This window comes from Parasteatoda tepidariorum, chromosome 3 (genome assembly GCF_982258835.1).
Source record: "Parasteatoda tepidariorum strain Cologne lab strain chromosome 3, Ptep-v5.0, whole genome shotgun sequence".
Taxonomy (NCBI): domain Eukaryota; kingdom Metazoa; phylum Arthropoda; class Arachnida; order Araneae; family Theridiidae; genus Parasteatoda; species Parasteatoda tepidariorum.
The window spans coordinates 115,617,211-115,635,714 of NC_141757.1; the positions used below are offsets into that span (position 1 = coordinate 115,617,211).

General features: G+C 28.8%; 1 protein-coding gene across 2 annotated transcripts in view; it reads right to left on the reverse strand.

Moving 5' to 3' along the window:
- Window positions 1-18,504, reverse strand: part of FBXO11 (F-box protein 11) — a 48,087-nt gene that overhangs the window by 12,947 nt on the left and 16,636 nt on the right. The window contains exons 9-16 of one of the 2 annotated variants that reach the window (XM_087159958.1): window positions 15,751-15,857; window positions 14,808-14,945; window positions 11,763-11,980; window positions 9,790-9,875; window positions 8,448-8,542; window positions 6,683-6,805; window positions 585-670; window positions 279-499 (exon numbers count right to left, since the gene is read on the reverse strand). In XM_087159958.1, coding sequence (XP_087016084.1) covers window positions 279-499; window positions 585-670; window positions 6,683-6,805; window positions 8,448-8,542; window positions 9,790-9,875; window positions 11,763-11,980; window positions 14,808-14,945; window positions 15,751-15,857 — 1,074 coding nt within the window. Of the gene's footprint in view, window positions 1-278; window positions 500-584; window positions 671-6,682; window positions 6,806-8,447; window positions 8,543-8,578; window positions 8,674-9,789; window positions 9,876-11,762; window positions 11,981-14,807; window positions 14,946-15,750; window positions 15,858-18,504 lie in introns of both variants that reach the window. The other variant, XM_087159959.1, reaches the window with a different exon arrangement.

The window sequence follows — 18,504 nt, forward strand, 5'->3', positions numbered from 1 at the left end:
CTTGCAGTGAGGAGGTTCGATTTGGCTGGCCACATAATCAGCGCCCTAAAGGTGTTCAATGGGATCTGAGAAGGTCAGTCCAGTTTTTGAAGACCCATAATGTCAAACCACGTCTGTGCAAGCCCCTACGTGTGAATGGAGAAGAGAAATGGGCCTTTCCTCAAATATTGCCCAAGAGTTGAGAGTGCAGCATTGTCCACATACATCTCAAGAGTTTCACCATAACAATCGTGTGTCTGGATTTTGGCCAGAGAGTGTGTGTATAAAGAAAGCCTTACCTTTTCCACCATTAAAGATGCATACCCCACCATCACGACCATCATAAATTTTGTTTCTCCTAAGGGTTGGATTGCTGTCAGTTTTGATCCACACACCAGCCATGGCATTATCAAAAATTTCATTTTGTTCTAAAATACCTAGTCCTCCATTATATACAAGAACACCTCCATTTTGGCCACCCCAAATTTTATTCCGACAAATAATAGGATTGCTACCAGTTCTGTAAGAAAAACATAATTTAAAATTGTTTATTAATAAAACAAACTTGTATTTCATTAAAATACTACTTTAATTTAAATAAATACCTTATTTGTACACCAGAATACAGATGATTAAAAATATCATTGTCTTCTAGTCGCCCATGACCATTGTCATAAAAATAGACTCCAACCTTAAAAAAAAGCAAAGTTTGAATAATTCCAACTTTTGTAATAAATAAAAATTATTAAAGTGATCAGACTAGTATTTTCAGTTATATTTTTGGCATTTCTAATAATTGGCTGCAATATTGATAACTGTAAAATTTTAATTGTCTACATTTTGTTTCAGTATTCTCTAATTATTGTTATTATGTTTGTCTAATTTTCACTAATTGTTATTAAGTTTGAATTTAACATGATTACGTATGACTTTAACATGCAGTGTCATATACATTTCTTTACCAAAACAAAACAATTTTCTTCACTCATAGATATTAATTACGTTATCAGGTTCCAAGGTTAACTTATTACTGTTTCTCAAGATATTAGTGCTACTGATAAGGAAGGTCTCCTTAAGAGCATGTTCAAAGAACTTTGAAAAAGAGGTGAATCTACTCATGCATCAAAACATAATTAAGTGATCTAAATTTTATTGAAATTCAAAGAAAAATACTTTATTTAACCTGGTGTTTAACTATAGAGCAAGATTAGCAAAAATCACAATTTAAAAAAATAAAATAGATTTGATTTATTGAATTTAAATAGGTTTTTTTTAATTATTTTACTATTCCCCTTATATTTTTTAATTATTTTCTTTATATTTTACTATTCAGGGTTCCCACTCTATAATGAGATTGAAATTCAAGGACTTTCCAGGACTTTTCAAGGACCTCAACAAAATTTTCAAGGACCTTAATCTAAGACCAATTTTAAAAATTATTCTCTTCTATTTTCAGGGATGAGATTAGCCAAAAGGCAAAAAAGTTTAATTTCCACGATAGTAAATTTTACGCAAGCGCAACCCTTTAATAATAAATTGCAGACAGTTTAAAGTAATAAATAATGTGTTGACATACAATTGTGTACTAATCTATTATTATATAAATGATTACATTGATACTTAATATTTAGTGAAAATAAAAATTACGAATTGAAAAGCTGGAAATTATATTTTTCCTCAGTTCACATAAGAGACAATTATTTCTTGAAAAACTACCTGCTTTAGCAAATTAAAACTACTGAGAATATACATTAATATTTCATTTCCTTTAATAAATACTGTTATGTGATTTATAGCAAATATATCAGTAATATTACTTTTTAAATAATATTGGGAAAAAAAAAACAATGGACCGATTCATTATGTTCATATTATAGTCTAATCTAACTAGAGCCCTCTGAAACATATCAATAACAGTGAAGTAGAAATATATAGTAACTCATTAACATACAAAAATTGCCATTTTAGTTTGAAAAATTACATGACAATCAGCAACTGTTTAGATTATTGCTTTTTATTTGCATTTTATAGCATAAATAACAGCAATTATAAATAAAATTTTGATGAGTTAATTAACACTTTTTCCAAAAAAAAAATTAAATCCCTTTTTAAGTGATTGCTTTTGTTTGCTATATCTTTTATGTTTGCTATATTTAGTCGTTAGTCCATCTTCAAACATCTTATGACAAATCCTATTTTTTCTTCTTTGCAAGCACAGAATGTAAGTTTTGAATATATTCCCTTCCAGTTTCTCTGATGTTGTAACACTTACATATACCAATAATCGTCGTTAGAAAAACAGTCACCTTTATAATAACTAATTTAAAAAAATTTTACTTCTTACAAGAATTGCGATAGTTGATCTCAAAATTGCGTGAATATGAATAACAATTATGGATTTTGAAATCACATGAATATGAAACTAGATATACGATTTTGAAAATGAGAAAATACAAACTGGGATATAGAATTTTTAAAACGCGTAAATACAAATCACGATTCATAATTTTTAGATCGCGTAAATACGAATCATAATGCGTAATTTTTAGATTGCATAAATAAGAATTATGATGCATAATTTTCAGAATGCGCGAATGCGAATCCCAATGCCTTATTTTAAAATCAATATAAATACGAAAATCAATGTTTGATATTATAAACCGCAGGCGCAAATCAAGACATTGAATTTTAAACTTGCGTGAATACGAATCGCTACATAGGTTTTTAAAAAGGCGTAAATACGCATCACAATATCGGGATTTTAAATCTCGCAAATGAGAATCGCAGCGTACAATATTCAAATCGCGCGAATAAGAATCGCTACACGTAAATATGAAAAGCTATGCTTGATATTAAAATCGTGTGAATAAGAATCGAGATATTAGCAGATTCCAGGCTTGGGATCTTTAAAAGGCTTGTCAGAAGCAGCGTCGTTTGAACTACAAAAATCGGATCTATCTGGAAGGCGGGTAAAAAATTCGGAAAAATCTTATCTGCTGCGTGTAAAAGGGGAGAAAATAGTTCAAATAAGTAAAAATGAGAAAGGATTGGTAGCTATGTAGTTTGAATTTTCTGTTTCTCTTTGAAAATCGGTGAATTTTCTGAAAAAGCGGAATACTTATAAAAAAAAGTGAAATTTTTTGATAATCTGAAATTTTTTATAAAAAAACTGAAATTCAAGAGATAAAAGCGAAAAAAGCGGAAATCCGCTAAAAAGCGGAAAAATCTCATCCCTGTATTTTACTAGAAGCAATAATGCTTGTTATGGCAATAATTAATTTCTATAATACCTAAATGCTTTGCCTATATAGAGAGAAGAGAGTATATGTATTATGGACTAAAATTTATATTTTTTTAAAAACAACCCTACTGGTTTTACATATTAATTCACAAAATCATTTTCAGCACAATCTATAACTAATGGTAATGAGGTGTTAAGGGTGAAATCCTTTAATCCTGTGTATTTCCATGTGAAGGCTGCATGAAAGACAGAGCTAAATCTTAGGTATTCCATATTCCATGACTATTCCATAACCCCCTCCTCTCCTATATTAAACATCGTTTCTGAAATTATTCATCCATAATTTACACAACTTTCTCTAAATGTTATGCAGCAACAATTCTTTCTGAAAATAAAAATTAGAAGGAACATATCCCATTTTCACCATGTTCAAAAGCATTATTCGTTATGTGTAATCCACAACTGCCAATGAATATGACCTGGTGGGAATATTTCTCTTTTAATTCACACTGAAGTTTCTAATAGAATTTCCAATTGACATAGGGTCCATCCATGGATAATTGAAGTATTTTAGAGAGCTTTTAACCATCATCCATGCATGTAAAAAGAGGACAAAATATTTTCTGCAGTTCCATGACCCATAAATTGGGAAGAAAATACTTAGTGCAAACTTTATTATCAATTCCTTACCGTAATGCCCATCTGCTTAGATTGTAGAGACTGATTTAACGTCTCATCAAAGAGTACAGTGTAGCAATCAACATTCTTCAGCTTATTTATAAGAATCCCTTTGAAGTATAGTGCCAATCCAAAGGAGCCCAAATAGGCTCACTTTGTGGCACTACAAAAAAATTGTCTCGCTATACAGCTATCAGTAAACATTTTGGAGAACAATTTACTAATCCCTACACAGGAGTTACATGAATAATTACTAGTGATGCACTTCAGACTCCAGAGAATTTCAGCATCAAGCACATTCCTTTTGACCAGATAAGAAGACAATGTTACCTCGGCCACTAAAGTTTCTGTTTCACTTGGGGCACAAAATGTTGAAGGAGTATTTACACCAGATGAATTAGATGTTGATGTCTTTGGAAAAAGAGAACTCAGGGCATGAGACGGCTTTTTTGTTTTACCTTTCTTTCATGTGTGATTTCAGAGCAGATTCTTCCATTTTTGCGATATCGATCTCCTTCATGCATAATCGGCACTTGGCTCTGAACTTCTTTTTGGGCATCGATAAAATCCATTCTTTATAAGCTTGATAATCCATCCATTGGGGATTAAAATAGCACTTCCCAGGCATAACTAGTCTAAACTACATAACACAAATACGAAGCCGTGCCTTTGCGAATACGCTTTACAATAAAGTTTTGAAATGACGCAAACGTAAGGACAAGTGCGGATGGTAAAACGGCAAATTTATTGAAAACTACAAGGTACATATTGTTACGAAATTCGAGAGTATCCCAGTTTCGATAAGAAAAAAGAAGATCTAAGCATATGCGACAGAAGATGAAGTGGAGTCTCACCCCGAACGCATTGATTGTCTGCTGTGCTCCGCGCGCTTGGCAGACACCAAGACGCTAGGCAGGGTTAGAAACGGTGGCGTTAAAAACCACGTGAGAGAGCTCGGGAACAAAACAGAAAGAACGAGAAGGATCCGTGGGTGTTTTATAAAAAGGGCCGCCGGCAGTATTGGACTAATTCAAGGACCTATCAAGTTTTTCAAGGACCTAAGACGTTTTTCAAGCACTTTCAAGGACCTAAATTTAGCAAAAAAAAATTCAAGGACATTCAAGGACTCTCAAGGACCGTGGGAACCCTGCTATTTTTTATTATTTTACTGTTTTTTATTATTATACCAACCAAAGCATCTGATAAGATGTATTAATAACGCTTAATATAATTTAAAAATAATATAATAGCAAAAATACTTGATATTTTTAAGTAAAATTATCCCTCAAATTATTTAATTATAACAAACTAATTACTTAATAAAATCTGTTATTTTTGTTCAAGCTCAACAGTCTAATAAATTTTAAGGACAGTGAAGCAATTTGTAAATTAAATATCAAATGAAGAGCTAATTAGTTTGGATCAGGAAACGTCCAGAAAAAAAACAATTAAGTCACTCTGAATAGAACAAACCTCTTTTGTTATTGAATAAAACCTTTCATTTTGTATAACTTTTCCTTTTTTGTACACCTTTTCATATTTTTTTAAACTTTTAAACATTAACTAAATCCCATTATCCAAAATTTTGTGCACGAAAAAGGAGATTTTTACATCAAAAAAGAATTGACAGTTCTTGTCTTCTTAAATTTGAAATAATTAAAAAAATTTATTATTTGTTTCATAATACAAGTAAATATTAGGAATTCTAATAAAGATAATGAAAATCAGCAAAGCATAGCATATAAAAAAAGAATTTATATTATTTATGATTATATATACAGTGAAACCTCCTGTTATGGACACTCCTGCAAAACAGACGCCTCTCAATAAGGATATATTTTCAATTCCCGGGAATCTTCTATGAATAAACCATTATGTATATTCTCCGTAAAGCGGATACTCCCATAACCAGATGCGGACAGTCATTTTGGCCAGGAAACGCTATTTTCTATCTCTTCAAACCGGACACTACTTTTTCTAAGCTTGAAAAAAAAACTATTTCTGTTTTAAATTGCAAGGAAAAATAATGCAACTTTTCACCATTTTTAAAACATGTAACTTTTCTGCCTTATCCATAACTAAAAATGTTGTTAAGCTATTTCAATACTGAAGAATTAATATCTCTCCTGTCACCTTGCCTTATCTTTGTAAAGAAAGGAGAGAAAATGATACTGCTCTCCTGAAATAATTCGGACAGCGGCATCTTTTAATCTGGACAACACAGGTTATGAGACCCCTCAAGTTAAAATGACATCTTAAATGCTCTCAATGCTTCTTCCCCATTGAAAATTTCATTAATTTTCTAATCAATTTGAAGACTGTATTTCACACAGCTGTGGTAAAAAAGAGAACAGAAATATAATCTTTGATGTGTTCAAATAAATGAAACACCTATTCAGACACTTGATACTTGATCAATTGTGAATAATCAACTCCATAGGTCCTCATGACTTAACTGTGAATCGTGGGAGGTTTACTTTCAAGAATATGCTAATAGGATAATTATATTCATTTATCTGTAGCTACATCTAGAATTATGTATTTATATCAAACTTCCTTATATATTATTTTTTATCTTTCTTAAAGTTTAAATAAATATCCTTGTAGATAGTTATAATAATTATTTCTACATCTTTGAAAATATTCTAAAAACAATTAACAGTGTTAAACTTTGATATCAGGGTGCCCTCCCCGTAAGCGGACAACTCTCGTAAACGGACAATTTTTTCGGTCTCTTAATGTCCGCTTAACAGAGGTTTTACTGTATATAAATAACACACATACTTGTTTCCCACTATGTATCCTGTTACGTCGTAATACTGGAATACTTCCTGTTGTAATCCACACACCGGCTAAGGTATTGGCATAAACTTCATTTTCTTCTATTAGACCTTGACCTTTTTCATGCTGGAAATTTAATCTTCAGTTATTTTCAATTTTATCAGGTTTATTTTAACTTGAAAATACAAGAATGAAATGTTAAAAAAGAACTCAAAGTAACATGCACATGAAAGCACTCTCCACCACACCTTCTATATTTCAAATTTTAAGAAAGAGTTCTGTAAAAAACTCTTATTTTAAATCTGATTCTTTTTCTTATTGGGTTGCAGACAACAATGCCAGAATAAAAGTTTTAATTTAATATAGATTAGATATTTTTATTCCACTTGGTTAACAATAGCAATACCAAAAGAAGCCAATAAGTAGGATAACACAATATTATAACAATGCTTTTTCAGCTAAAAACTTTCAAACGACATCAATTTTGAGACACTCTTTATAAATGAGACAGGTTAAGATACCTACCTTAACCTACAACACAGTCTCTTTGCTTTGTAGGCAATAGCTCAGTATGTCTAGTATGCAATATTTGCTAGTATTAGAATCTTTCTAGATAAAAGATTTAGTTAAAGCTCCGAACTTGAACCTGTTTGTGTGGTAAGTTGCACAGTGTACATAAAAATTTAGCTCTCTGCTAATATTTTAATAAAATATTATTTCATTTAATAATGAGGAGTAAAAAAATTTATAATCACAGTGTAAACTAAATATTCATGTCAAGCACAATTTTATGAAGTAAATTAGTTAATTGGTTAAAATTTGGTTGCTTTAATTTTTTCCAAAACGTTATTCTGAAATATTTTATGATTAATTACTTCAAAATTAGAAATTTTCTGTACCCACCTTTATACAAAAAGAAACAAACATTAACTATTTTTATATAAAATTATGTTTGGACAAATGAGTTTCATAATTGAGTGTAAAAATTTTTTGATTCAAGCTATTAGTTACAAAGACAGGGCAATAAATTAAAGTAGTAAAAACAGTAATAAGAGAGTCAAATTTTGAAGACTTTCTTGATTTGAGAGCTCAGATCTTTTTAGGATATTTATTTAGTGCATTTTTATGTAATTTAATTCATAATTTTTGCTTATTACAATAAAAGAAGAATCCAAGATGACTCAGGAAATAGAACACTAGCCTCCCAATGAAGTGATCCAGATACACTACCTAGAGATAATTGGTTCACTTGAATACTAGCTCATTTGAAGACCGACCACAGTGCTGATGTAAAATAGTAGAAAGTGCATATGTTAGGATTTCTTAGCCATCTGGCTAACCAAGGGAGGTTTTTGCAGTTTGTTTTTCTTTTTGTAACACAAATGGGTTAGGTCCACCGAAAAATCCCTCCTCAAAGATAAGATTGCCCTATTCTAAAAGATGCAAATCTAAAATGGGCTCTAATAGATCCACTTAAGCCATAGCTATATCTTTACCAATGATAATCTGATCATTAGATTGAAAGTTATACACAATAATTGGATTTTTATTGTGCTAATCTTTCTAATCTAATGATTTCCTGGTAGCCATACACTTATATCTTTATTATATTTCATACAATGAAGTTCTAAGAATACAGATCACAAAAAATATAATTAAATTAGAAAACAGTCAGTTATATAATTCACTATTTTAGTAAATATACAAGTAATTTTTAGTACATTTTAATAATTGATAAAATTGTCATAAATGGCACTAATATACTTACAACATAAATTCCACCGTGCTTCCCTTGATGAATTTTATTATAACGAACTATAGGATCACTATTAGTACGAATCTGGATGCCAGCTAAAGCATTACCTGAAAATGAAAAAATTTTAAAACAATTTTACTTACCACATAAATACCACCATGAAGACCATGATGAATTTTATTATATCGCACGATAGGGTCACTATTTGTACGTATCTGGATACCAGCTAAGGCATTACCTGCAAAGATCATTTACAGTCATGTAATAAAAACGCGAAAAGAAACGAAAAATGCAGATCTAAATGCCACTTTAATAAGCCAAATTATCGATCAGGCTATGGGGATCCTGCAATCTTTTTCCTAGTAAGTAAAACTTAAAATATTGGTACTTTTCAATTACAGTCTATTTAAATGAGTAAATCTAGAAATTTTCTGACCAGTTTTAGTAGGGACTAATATATGAGTATATTTTAGAATAAGTAAACTACTACGTATCAAATATAAAAGAAATTGCATAGCTTTTCATGATGGTTTTTATTTAAAGAATTAATGTGCTATAACATAATTATTAAGTCAGCAAAAATTTTTAAAATAAAAAGAAAACATTAAAATATAATTCAGAAAATATTCCATAGGCTTCATGCATTGATTTTTACTCATTTTAAAAATGCAAAGTCATAGTTTAATATAGCTTTCAATTCTTTCGCAAAGTTAAGTGAAATCCTTCACAAAACCTTTATAGTAAAAAAATACAAATGTGACATTATTCTCAGAGGAAAGAAGAATGTTGTGCAATAAAATATGGAAATGAGACAAATATCTTACATAAAAAAAAAATAGAAACAAGTAAAGTTACACCTAATTAGTTAAACATCAGGCATTTACTTAAAAATTACAACATAAGGTAGTTACACCTAATGTTCTATTATTTTACCCATGTAATGAACATTAGACATACTTTAGGATATAATTTTAAAAATTTATACTTCAATATACGTTTAATCCAAATTTAAAAAGATAAACTAAGGAGAGTAGTTTGTTTTTAACCAATTGAGCAACAGAAATATGCATACATATACTTAATAAAAAATTTATTAATGTACAGAATAAATTTGCTAGTTAAAAAATCAAACAAATTAAATTTACATAATAATTAAAACTACATTAAAGTTAATTAAAACTGTGATATTTTAAAAATCCTACTGCAACAGATAATAATTGCCTTCAACCTCGCAATATAAATTTTACAAAAGTAATATAAAAAAATGAAAAAACTATTTAAAAAAAATGAAATAATAATTTTAAGACAAAGGATTTTTGCATAGCATATTTGTAAAAAAAGTAATGAAAGTTACCATAAATGTTATTGTGCTCAATTAGTCCCCTTCCTTCACCAAATATATATACACCACCTTGATGACCATTATAAATTTCATTCCTCCTAAAATTGTAAAAAAAAAAAATCAGCAGTGTCTTCAGTTATGTAGAAAAATCATAGTGACAACAGCATAGTTTAAACAGTAATGTAATCATAGCTATGTATATGAAGTTATTTTTATACTTTAAATAACTTTATTTTAAAATTGCAATAAAAGAAGCTTGTGAGATATACTTAAATAATTTGTAAATAAGTCATTAATATACTGTTTTAAGTATTAAGCATTTAAATTTTCTTAAAAATACTTAATAAGAATTGTTACTTCATCAACTATAAAATGCATGTTAAGATTACAAATTTAATTTTAAAAAGAAATATTCTGATATAAATAAAGCGAAATTATTAAATAACACTTTTTTAAGTTTAGTCAAAATTTGTTAAAATACTTATAAACATAAAATTACTTTTCATTTATTTAATTACATTTTAAATTCCATACTGCTGAGTAATCAATTCTTAACGAAAATTTCCTTATCATATAGCACTTTTTTGCATATCAAAGACAGCATTGTCAAATTACTTCATTATAAGATTTAGAAGTCGGTGATGGAACAATAGGGTGGCAACAATCAGTGAAGTGGCAACCAGACTATTTCTAAATTAATTTATTTGTAGGCAAAAAAATTCGATACTTGAACTTTCTTAGTCACAATTGTTTCGTTCAAAATAAAAAATTTATGAATAAGCATTCAGAACTAGAATTAGATACATTAGAATTAGTTTAAATGTTAAACAAAACAATAATAATAATCTATTATATTACAGACATGCCAAAGAAGTTCAGGAGAAAAGCCAAAAACTCAAACATGATTTTCAAATTACAATTTAAACTATCATAAAAATTACAATTTAACCCTTTGCTTACGGCTGGTACAATAAGTGGGCACGAATGGCTTCATCATGTTAAGTTTCGTAATCAAAAGGTTAAATGAGTTATTAAACTAAATAAAATGCAAATTAAATAAATAAAAAATTCTTTCTTATTTTCTATTTAAGTTAAAAGACTTATAATTGTTATTTTAAAATGTCATTACTTTTCATAATCTCTAATGGATTTATTTCTTACTAAGATAATCTGAAGATTAAATATTCTGTCCATAAAACTGTAAACTAATTATTATTATTTAAAGCAGCAGATTTTTAAATAAAATGTTTCACTAACTTCAAATGCAACAAATTAAAAAAAAAAGTTAATAGTTCCTCAGTTCCACATTTTAAAAATTCTGTTATTAATAAAATATTAATCAAATTAAAATAATTTTAAATGAACTGAACGAAGAGGTCAATTCAAATTTCGAAACTTATCTTCATTATACAAGATTTGAATTTATCTTTTAAAAATAATAAATAAATATATGTTCCTAATTCCCAATTATAAGATTTTGTTACAGAAAAATTTATTTGATCCTGTCTCTTTCCCTTATAATACAATTCAACAATCCTAAAAATACTGAAATAACAAATAGGTTAGAACAGATTAGATAATCAGATCACTTTCAATCCTAATTCGATCAGGCAAAAAAGAAAAAGAAGAAAAAAAAAGAAAGAAAAGAAAGAATTCTATGGATTTGCAGAACAGTAAAAGTTCTTTTTTTTCCTTGCAGCAGAAGTGGAGGCGAAAATCCTTTGATTGACCTTTAAATTAACAAAAAGAAGAAAAAAAGGGAGGGGAATTCAAATCAAAAACTGAATGTTAACATTAGTGTCGATATCATACATTTAGTTAACATTAGATAGAAAAATTTAAAATTGCACATTGACTAAATTAAATGGTACTTATTTGATATCATTAAAAAAGAATTTAAACAATGACCAAGAAAAATTCTGAAGTACATTCAATAACGAGTATCAATAATGAAATTATATTGCAAATTTAGACATTGCTTTTACCTGATTGTAGGATTACTATGTGATGTTATCCAGACACCAGCAAAGTTATTAGAATGAATTTTGTTTTCGATGAATTGGCCTCTTCCATTTTCATGCACATAAATACCCCCAGTTTGACCATTGTGAATTTCACATCGTACAACAGTAGGATTGGCACCAGCTTTCACTTCAAAACCAGCTATTCTATTATTATGAATGTCATTTGTTTCAAAATAGCCCTGAAATATTGTACATATTTTAACTATTTAACCATCAAAATTATTTTTGTATTCAATTAAGGAAAATAATTTAACTATTATAACTTTTAATATGTGATACTCAAGAATCAAGGAGTAATGTATTCAAAAAGTAAATTAAAATATTCTAAAAAAATTAATTATAATTATCATTGAATAATATAATCAAAAATATCTACAAATTTCCATAAGATAAAAATTTTTCAGATACATGGCTGAAAATATGCTTTCAAGGAATAAAAAAAAAATTTCAAATGAGAACTATTTAATACTATTTACAAAAAAACAAAAATAAAAAACATGAGGAAATTTTTATTTTTGATAAAATTCTTGTAACTAACTTCTTGAGAGGAAAAAAGAAGTAATGATTTAATTAATTACATCAAACATGTAAGAAATTGATATAAACAACACTTAAGTTTTTAAATAAATTCCAAAGCAGCATTTGTTTCATAAGTATGTTGATTAAAGAAAAAGTTCATTAATATTCATCATTTCGAAACAGCACATCCACATTTTCCCTTTATTAATTTGACTTTTTATCAAAATTTATTTAAATGAGAAAAAAGATTGATTCAATTTATTTTATTTAAAAAGAGAAAGTATTTTCTATTCAAGGGGTACAACTTGTGCACATCCACTGTACTTGGTAAATTCTAAGAATTTTGAAAAGTAAGCCCTACGCAAAACATTTACAAAGAAATAACCAATAACTAGCCAATAAATTAGATACCTGTGAGATTTTCCATTAAATGCTCTGCAGCAGAAAGTACGTAAAATCTGTTTTCAACATCAGTAAAATCTCATCAGTGATATAAGTAAGTTTGTATAAGTAAAGTTTGCATAAGTAAAGTTTGTATAAGTGAAGTGTGTAATAAAGTAGGTTTCACAATAAACACATTAGAATGGGAAAAACAACAGATTTTTTACCATTTGGAAAAGGGCACCCATTTAACAGGAGCCATGATTGTGAAAACAGCAGAACTCATTAGCTTCTCCAAAAGCCGCCATATACAAGGTTCACATAAGTTGGAAACAGAAACCACATTATTTGCCAGGAACGCAACTGTGGTTGAATAAAATTAACTAAAACTTAGATCAGAATCTTCTCTAAATAATTGTTTGGCACAAAAGGGACTCTTCTGTGTTTCAACTGACAAAAACTTCAACCAAGGGTCTTCTCAATCAACTTTAGCACAAACCAGAGTATCAGAGAGGATACATAGCCAGAAAGGAAATATCTCACTTCAGCTTAAAATTCCCGGTTCGCAGTGGTGTTGGGAAAGACGACACTGGTCATCGGAGGATAGATGAAACACTTTTTGTTCTGTACTGATGGAAGACATTGAATTTGGCAGAAACGGACCCATCCTGCCTTGTTCGCACTGTGCAAGGGTCTAGTGGTGGAAGTATCATTATGTGGGCATGAAAGTGGTACTCAGGTGCTTCTCAAGGGTGAACAAAAAGCTATTTAATAGTAGGACATATTGACAGATCAAGCACATCTTGCATTGTTACATTTATACTCCAAAAGTGAAAAAAACTTTAAGGATACTAATTCAACCATCATGCCAGAAGCATTCAAAATTGGCTCAGTGAGCATCAATCTAAGTTCCAACACATTCCCTGGTAACCGTAAATCCCCGGATCTTAACAAAATAGAAAATGTTTGGGATATGCTTGAAAGGCATATCCGACACTGATTTCCACTTCCTACAGAGATTTAAAGCCAACATCTTTGGAAATAAATGCACTTCTAAAGTTTGTAGAATAGATGTTCTCACAAATACGACTATTATATGAGCAAAAAGAGATCCAATAAAATATTAATCTATGGTGATTGGCCAATGTGCGTATATTCATAATGAAGTGACACCAGAAATATAAATCATTTCAAGTAATTAAAAAAAATTGATGTTTCTTGATAATGAAAATGTAATTAAACTGAGCTAAAAAGACATTTCATAATTTAAAAATAGCTTTACGAAAACTAATACTGTCAAATCCCGTTTTAGCAAAATTCAAAGTAGCGAAAATTTCAATGTAACGAACATTTTCTGAATTCCCAAATGAATCTCCATAGTAACAATGGATTAAAAATACCGATATTACAAAATTGGTAATTCAATTTAACGAAGGCGAAAATAAGCAACAATTTTTATTTTCTCTCATGATCAAAACACTTTTTCATTTGTCAAAAGTACACAATGATCTCAGAATTCAAATATTTTTGCATCTTCAAAATAAAAAGTTTCAGGTATGAATGGGACATGTCAAAGAAGACAAATCACTTGGAAGGAACCAACCTGAAAAGACTAAACCCCAACCCATTCATGTTTGATGAAACAAAAATACATGTGGCTTTCCAAAAGAGTGATTTACAGTTCTGTTGTTTGAAAATACGCATAGTTTGAAGAAGTTTGTAATTTCTATTGGTTCTAAATGGTTTGTACAGAAAAAAATTACGGATTACGTCATTTCTGATACGCAAGTGATAATAAATCCATTCTTCCCTTTAATTTAACTGTTTTCGTGAGCTTTTAAAATATTGATTTGATATTTTCTACATGCAGATCAAAGCTGTAATTAAATGTAATATTTATTATTTTTACATGTGAAAAATTGCAATGGAACAAAATAATTTTGGTTAATTTTGAAATTCGTAACGAGATTCGACTGCAGAGCATTTTGGCAGTGAATGAGCCTGGTCTTCATTTACATATATTATTGTCAATTTTCAAACGCATCTCAGTTTAATTCATAAAAATTCTTTCAAATGAATTAAATTAAAAATCAAAGTAAAACTCACTAGACCATTGTCGAATGTAAATACCCCAACATCACGACCATGATGAATATGGTTCCGCCTCATAATAGGATTAGCTTGATTTTTTACCCAAACACCAGCTAAAGCATTTCTACTGATTTCATTTTCTTCATATATGCCCTAAAACCATAAGAAACATTATAGGTAAATTTTTTACATAAAAAAAAGATCAAATAAGTTAATGATTTTGAAGAATCTTAATTAAATACAATTTTGTACTTAATCTATCTATATATCAGAATTTAAATATGATTTTCAAGATAGATGATACAGATTTTCAAAAACTCAAACTATCAAAATCACATTTAAGTACAGTACCCACTTTTGTACTAACATAAAAAAAGTTTTATCAATTGGTTATTATATTATGATAAATATTATTGCAAGGTATTATAATTTTTTTAAAAGGTCCATAGAAGATAGATTGATTGATTCCAAAATAGTGAAGATATGATTATACTAATAAAGTTGAATTCCACAAATAATCTAATTCAATACAATGTAAGCAAAATAATGAAATTTCCTGTAATTTTATGGGCTTTAATAAAAATTTCTGAAAAAACAAATGTAATAAAATAATCTTTTTATAAGGTCCATACAAGATTGATTGATTCAAAAGTAATGATGGCATGATTAAGGTAATAAAGTTGAATTGGACAAATATTCCAATTCAGCACAATGTAAGCAAAAGTAGGAAGCTTCCTGGAATTTTTCTGATTGACAAGAGTAATACATTTTTAGAAAGAAAAAAAAAACAAATATTCTGTCAGTTCTAGACATAAGACAAGCAACTTTACAATTGAATAAAAATGATATTGATACCACAGCCTTTTAATAATTAAAAATCTAAATTTAATCTAACCTTATAAAAAAAAAATTTTAATTACGAATCAATAGTATTTCAAATTTCAGTTTGGTACATTACCTGAGCATGATCAGTAATATACAATCCAACATTTTCACAATCACTTATATCACAATGTTTGATGTTTGGTTCTGCTTGTTTCCCACTGACACATACAGCTGCACCAACTGTTAACAGAAAACAAAAACAAATTATAATAGGCAAAAAAAATTTAGAAATTTTTTAAAAAGAAGACCTGCTCTTGAGCCTTTTCAACTCATTTGTTAACTACTTCATTACTTAATTCAAGATTATTCAATTTCTCTGACAAAAAAATAATAATCGTCATTTAGAAATCTATTTGCAATTTTCATATTATCCTCTCAGATTAACTGATTTGAAATTAAAACTAAATGAACATTTAGCAAACTGTTTTCTACTTGGGATACTGATTTAAAATGCAATTTATTTTGTGTGAGAAAAAAGTGAAGTTAATTTTAAAACTCTTTCAAATTAATGGAAAATACCATGTTATAAAAGTCCTACAACCATTTGTTTTATTTTATTTAATAATCAGTGTTGAACAGGACCCAAACTCTGAGTTTACGACTAATTCCACAGCATTGCAATTTTGAGCCTAACCCGGAAGATAAGGGAACCCCTGGATCCAGTATTGGGACAAACTAGCCTTTGTGAAGAGCTTTGTAAACTAACTAACCCACAATTTCATTACACGATCGATAAGGAAAAACCCTAAAACCTCCCACGGTTAATCCAACAGCAAGGAGAATCTAACACATGATTCATCTACCAACTCAACCATTTGTTTGGGCTAATCTTAGACAAGCTTAGAGACATCAAAAATAGCATCTAAAATATATATATAGAGAGAGATATACGTTTTATACCAGAAAAGAGCCCCAACTTGATCAAACGTCCTCAGTAATTTTAAACAAATCTGGACAAGTAATCAACGCAGAGTAAGCACACCTTCCACAATTGGCTCTTACCAACAGTTTTTAATCAAAGTTGTGTGAAAAAACACCAATTGCATAACAGGAAAAGACAAAACAGAGTTCCAGGAGGGAAAAGGGTAGGTAAATGAATAGTGAAAAGAAAAAGAGATTTAATTTCTTAGAATTCTTCAAGAGTATGAGGATAAAACCAGGGTTGGGTTTTTGACGTCAAAAAGTGGTTTTTGACATGACAAGGGTATAATACTGGTTTAAACCGTCAAAAACCCGTCAAAAATGTCAAAAACTGAAGTTTGCCAAGAAAATATATAAACTTCAAAACTACCAACAGTTGCCATGCATCATATTGAAATTTAATTATACTATAGGTAATCAGCAGGTTTTAAAATATTTTTTAATTAAAATTAAGGTAAAATAACAGATTTAAAATCTCAGAAATTTATATTCAAATGCATGTGCAGAAAAATTTTGCACAAAAATTGTTTAAATATTTATATTTAAAAATTTCTTTTTTCTTTTTAATACTTAAGAAAATTAAAAGTTTATTACTATGCATTTTTGACATATAAGGAACATATAACTAATATTTATAAGGAACTTACAAGTTATGTTGTATAAATACAAACTTGATACAAGATACAAGTGTATAAAAAAATTTTTTTAATGTTATACCGAATATCTTTATTATCCAGTATGTTTATTTGAATTTAAAAGTAGTTATATTTATGAATGATGATAAATATAATTCATATTGTTCATTATATTTATTTATAATTATTACACTTATCATTTTAAAACAATTTTTATCTCTTAATTTTTTTTTCTCCACTCATATTAAGAATACAAATAATGCATATCTTGAAAGCAAGAAGTAATTATTCAACAGCTGAATATTTAGATATTCAACAAAACTATATCATATTCAGCAAAATGAATAGGCTGAATATACTGTAAATCGACACTAACTACTCTGTGTATTTAACAGAAAGCACTTAAATTTGTATTGTCTTATGTTAAAAAGATTATTAAGAAGATTTAAAAAAATATTAAAAAGATTTTTCTTTAAAAGAAGATGTCTAATGTACAAAACTGCTAATGTTTATCTTTAAAAATGTCTAATTTTTAGTATAATCTATACCAGTGGTGCGCAAACTTTTTTTGACCGCGACCCCTTTTGTAGAGAGAAAATTTTTGGCGACCCCTAGAGATAAATGTTCACAAATACGATGTATATTTCGAGCATTTCTTTCGTTTCATCGAATAAAAACATCATCATATTTGACTCATATTAATTTTATTTATAATTTTAAGAAAATACTTTTTGTACAACACTAAAATCAGTAAATTGCCCTTTAATGAGATGTATGTGGCTGCAAGTTTCTAATTATCTCATCGATGTTTGGATGTATGTTGCTAATTGCAATTCGCATATCATCTTCAGGTTTTAAACGCGAGTGGTATTTAGTTTTTATTGAAACTAGTTTGCTAAATCCAGTTTCACATAAATACGTTGATGCAAATTGTATTAACACTCTGATGGCATTCTTGCATAAAACAGGATATTGTTTTTCCACGGATAGCCAAAATGTTTGGCAAGGCTGAGTCTTAAATTGATTTCGAAGAGTATAATCACTAATCAGATCTATCAATTGCTCTTTCTCACTAATTTGAAGCGTTGAACTGCATATGTCAAAGGAAAATGGATCACGAATCCAACCAAGATCGTTTTCAGGAAAATCCTCGAATCTTCTCGAAAAAATTTTCTTTAACTTTTCAATGTGATTGGAAATGATGTTTTTAAATGTAAATACATCTATATTATTTTCCTTGATAAAATCGTTAAAGCAAGGGAACATGTTGG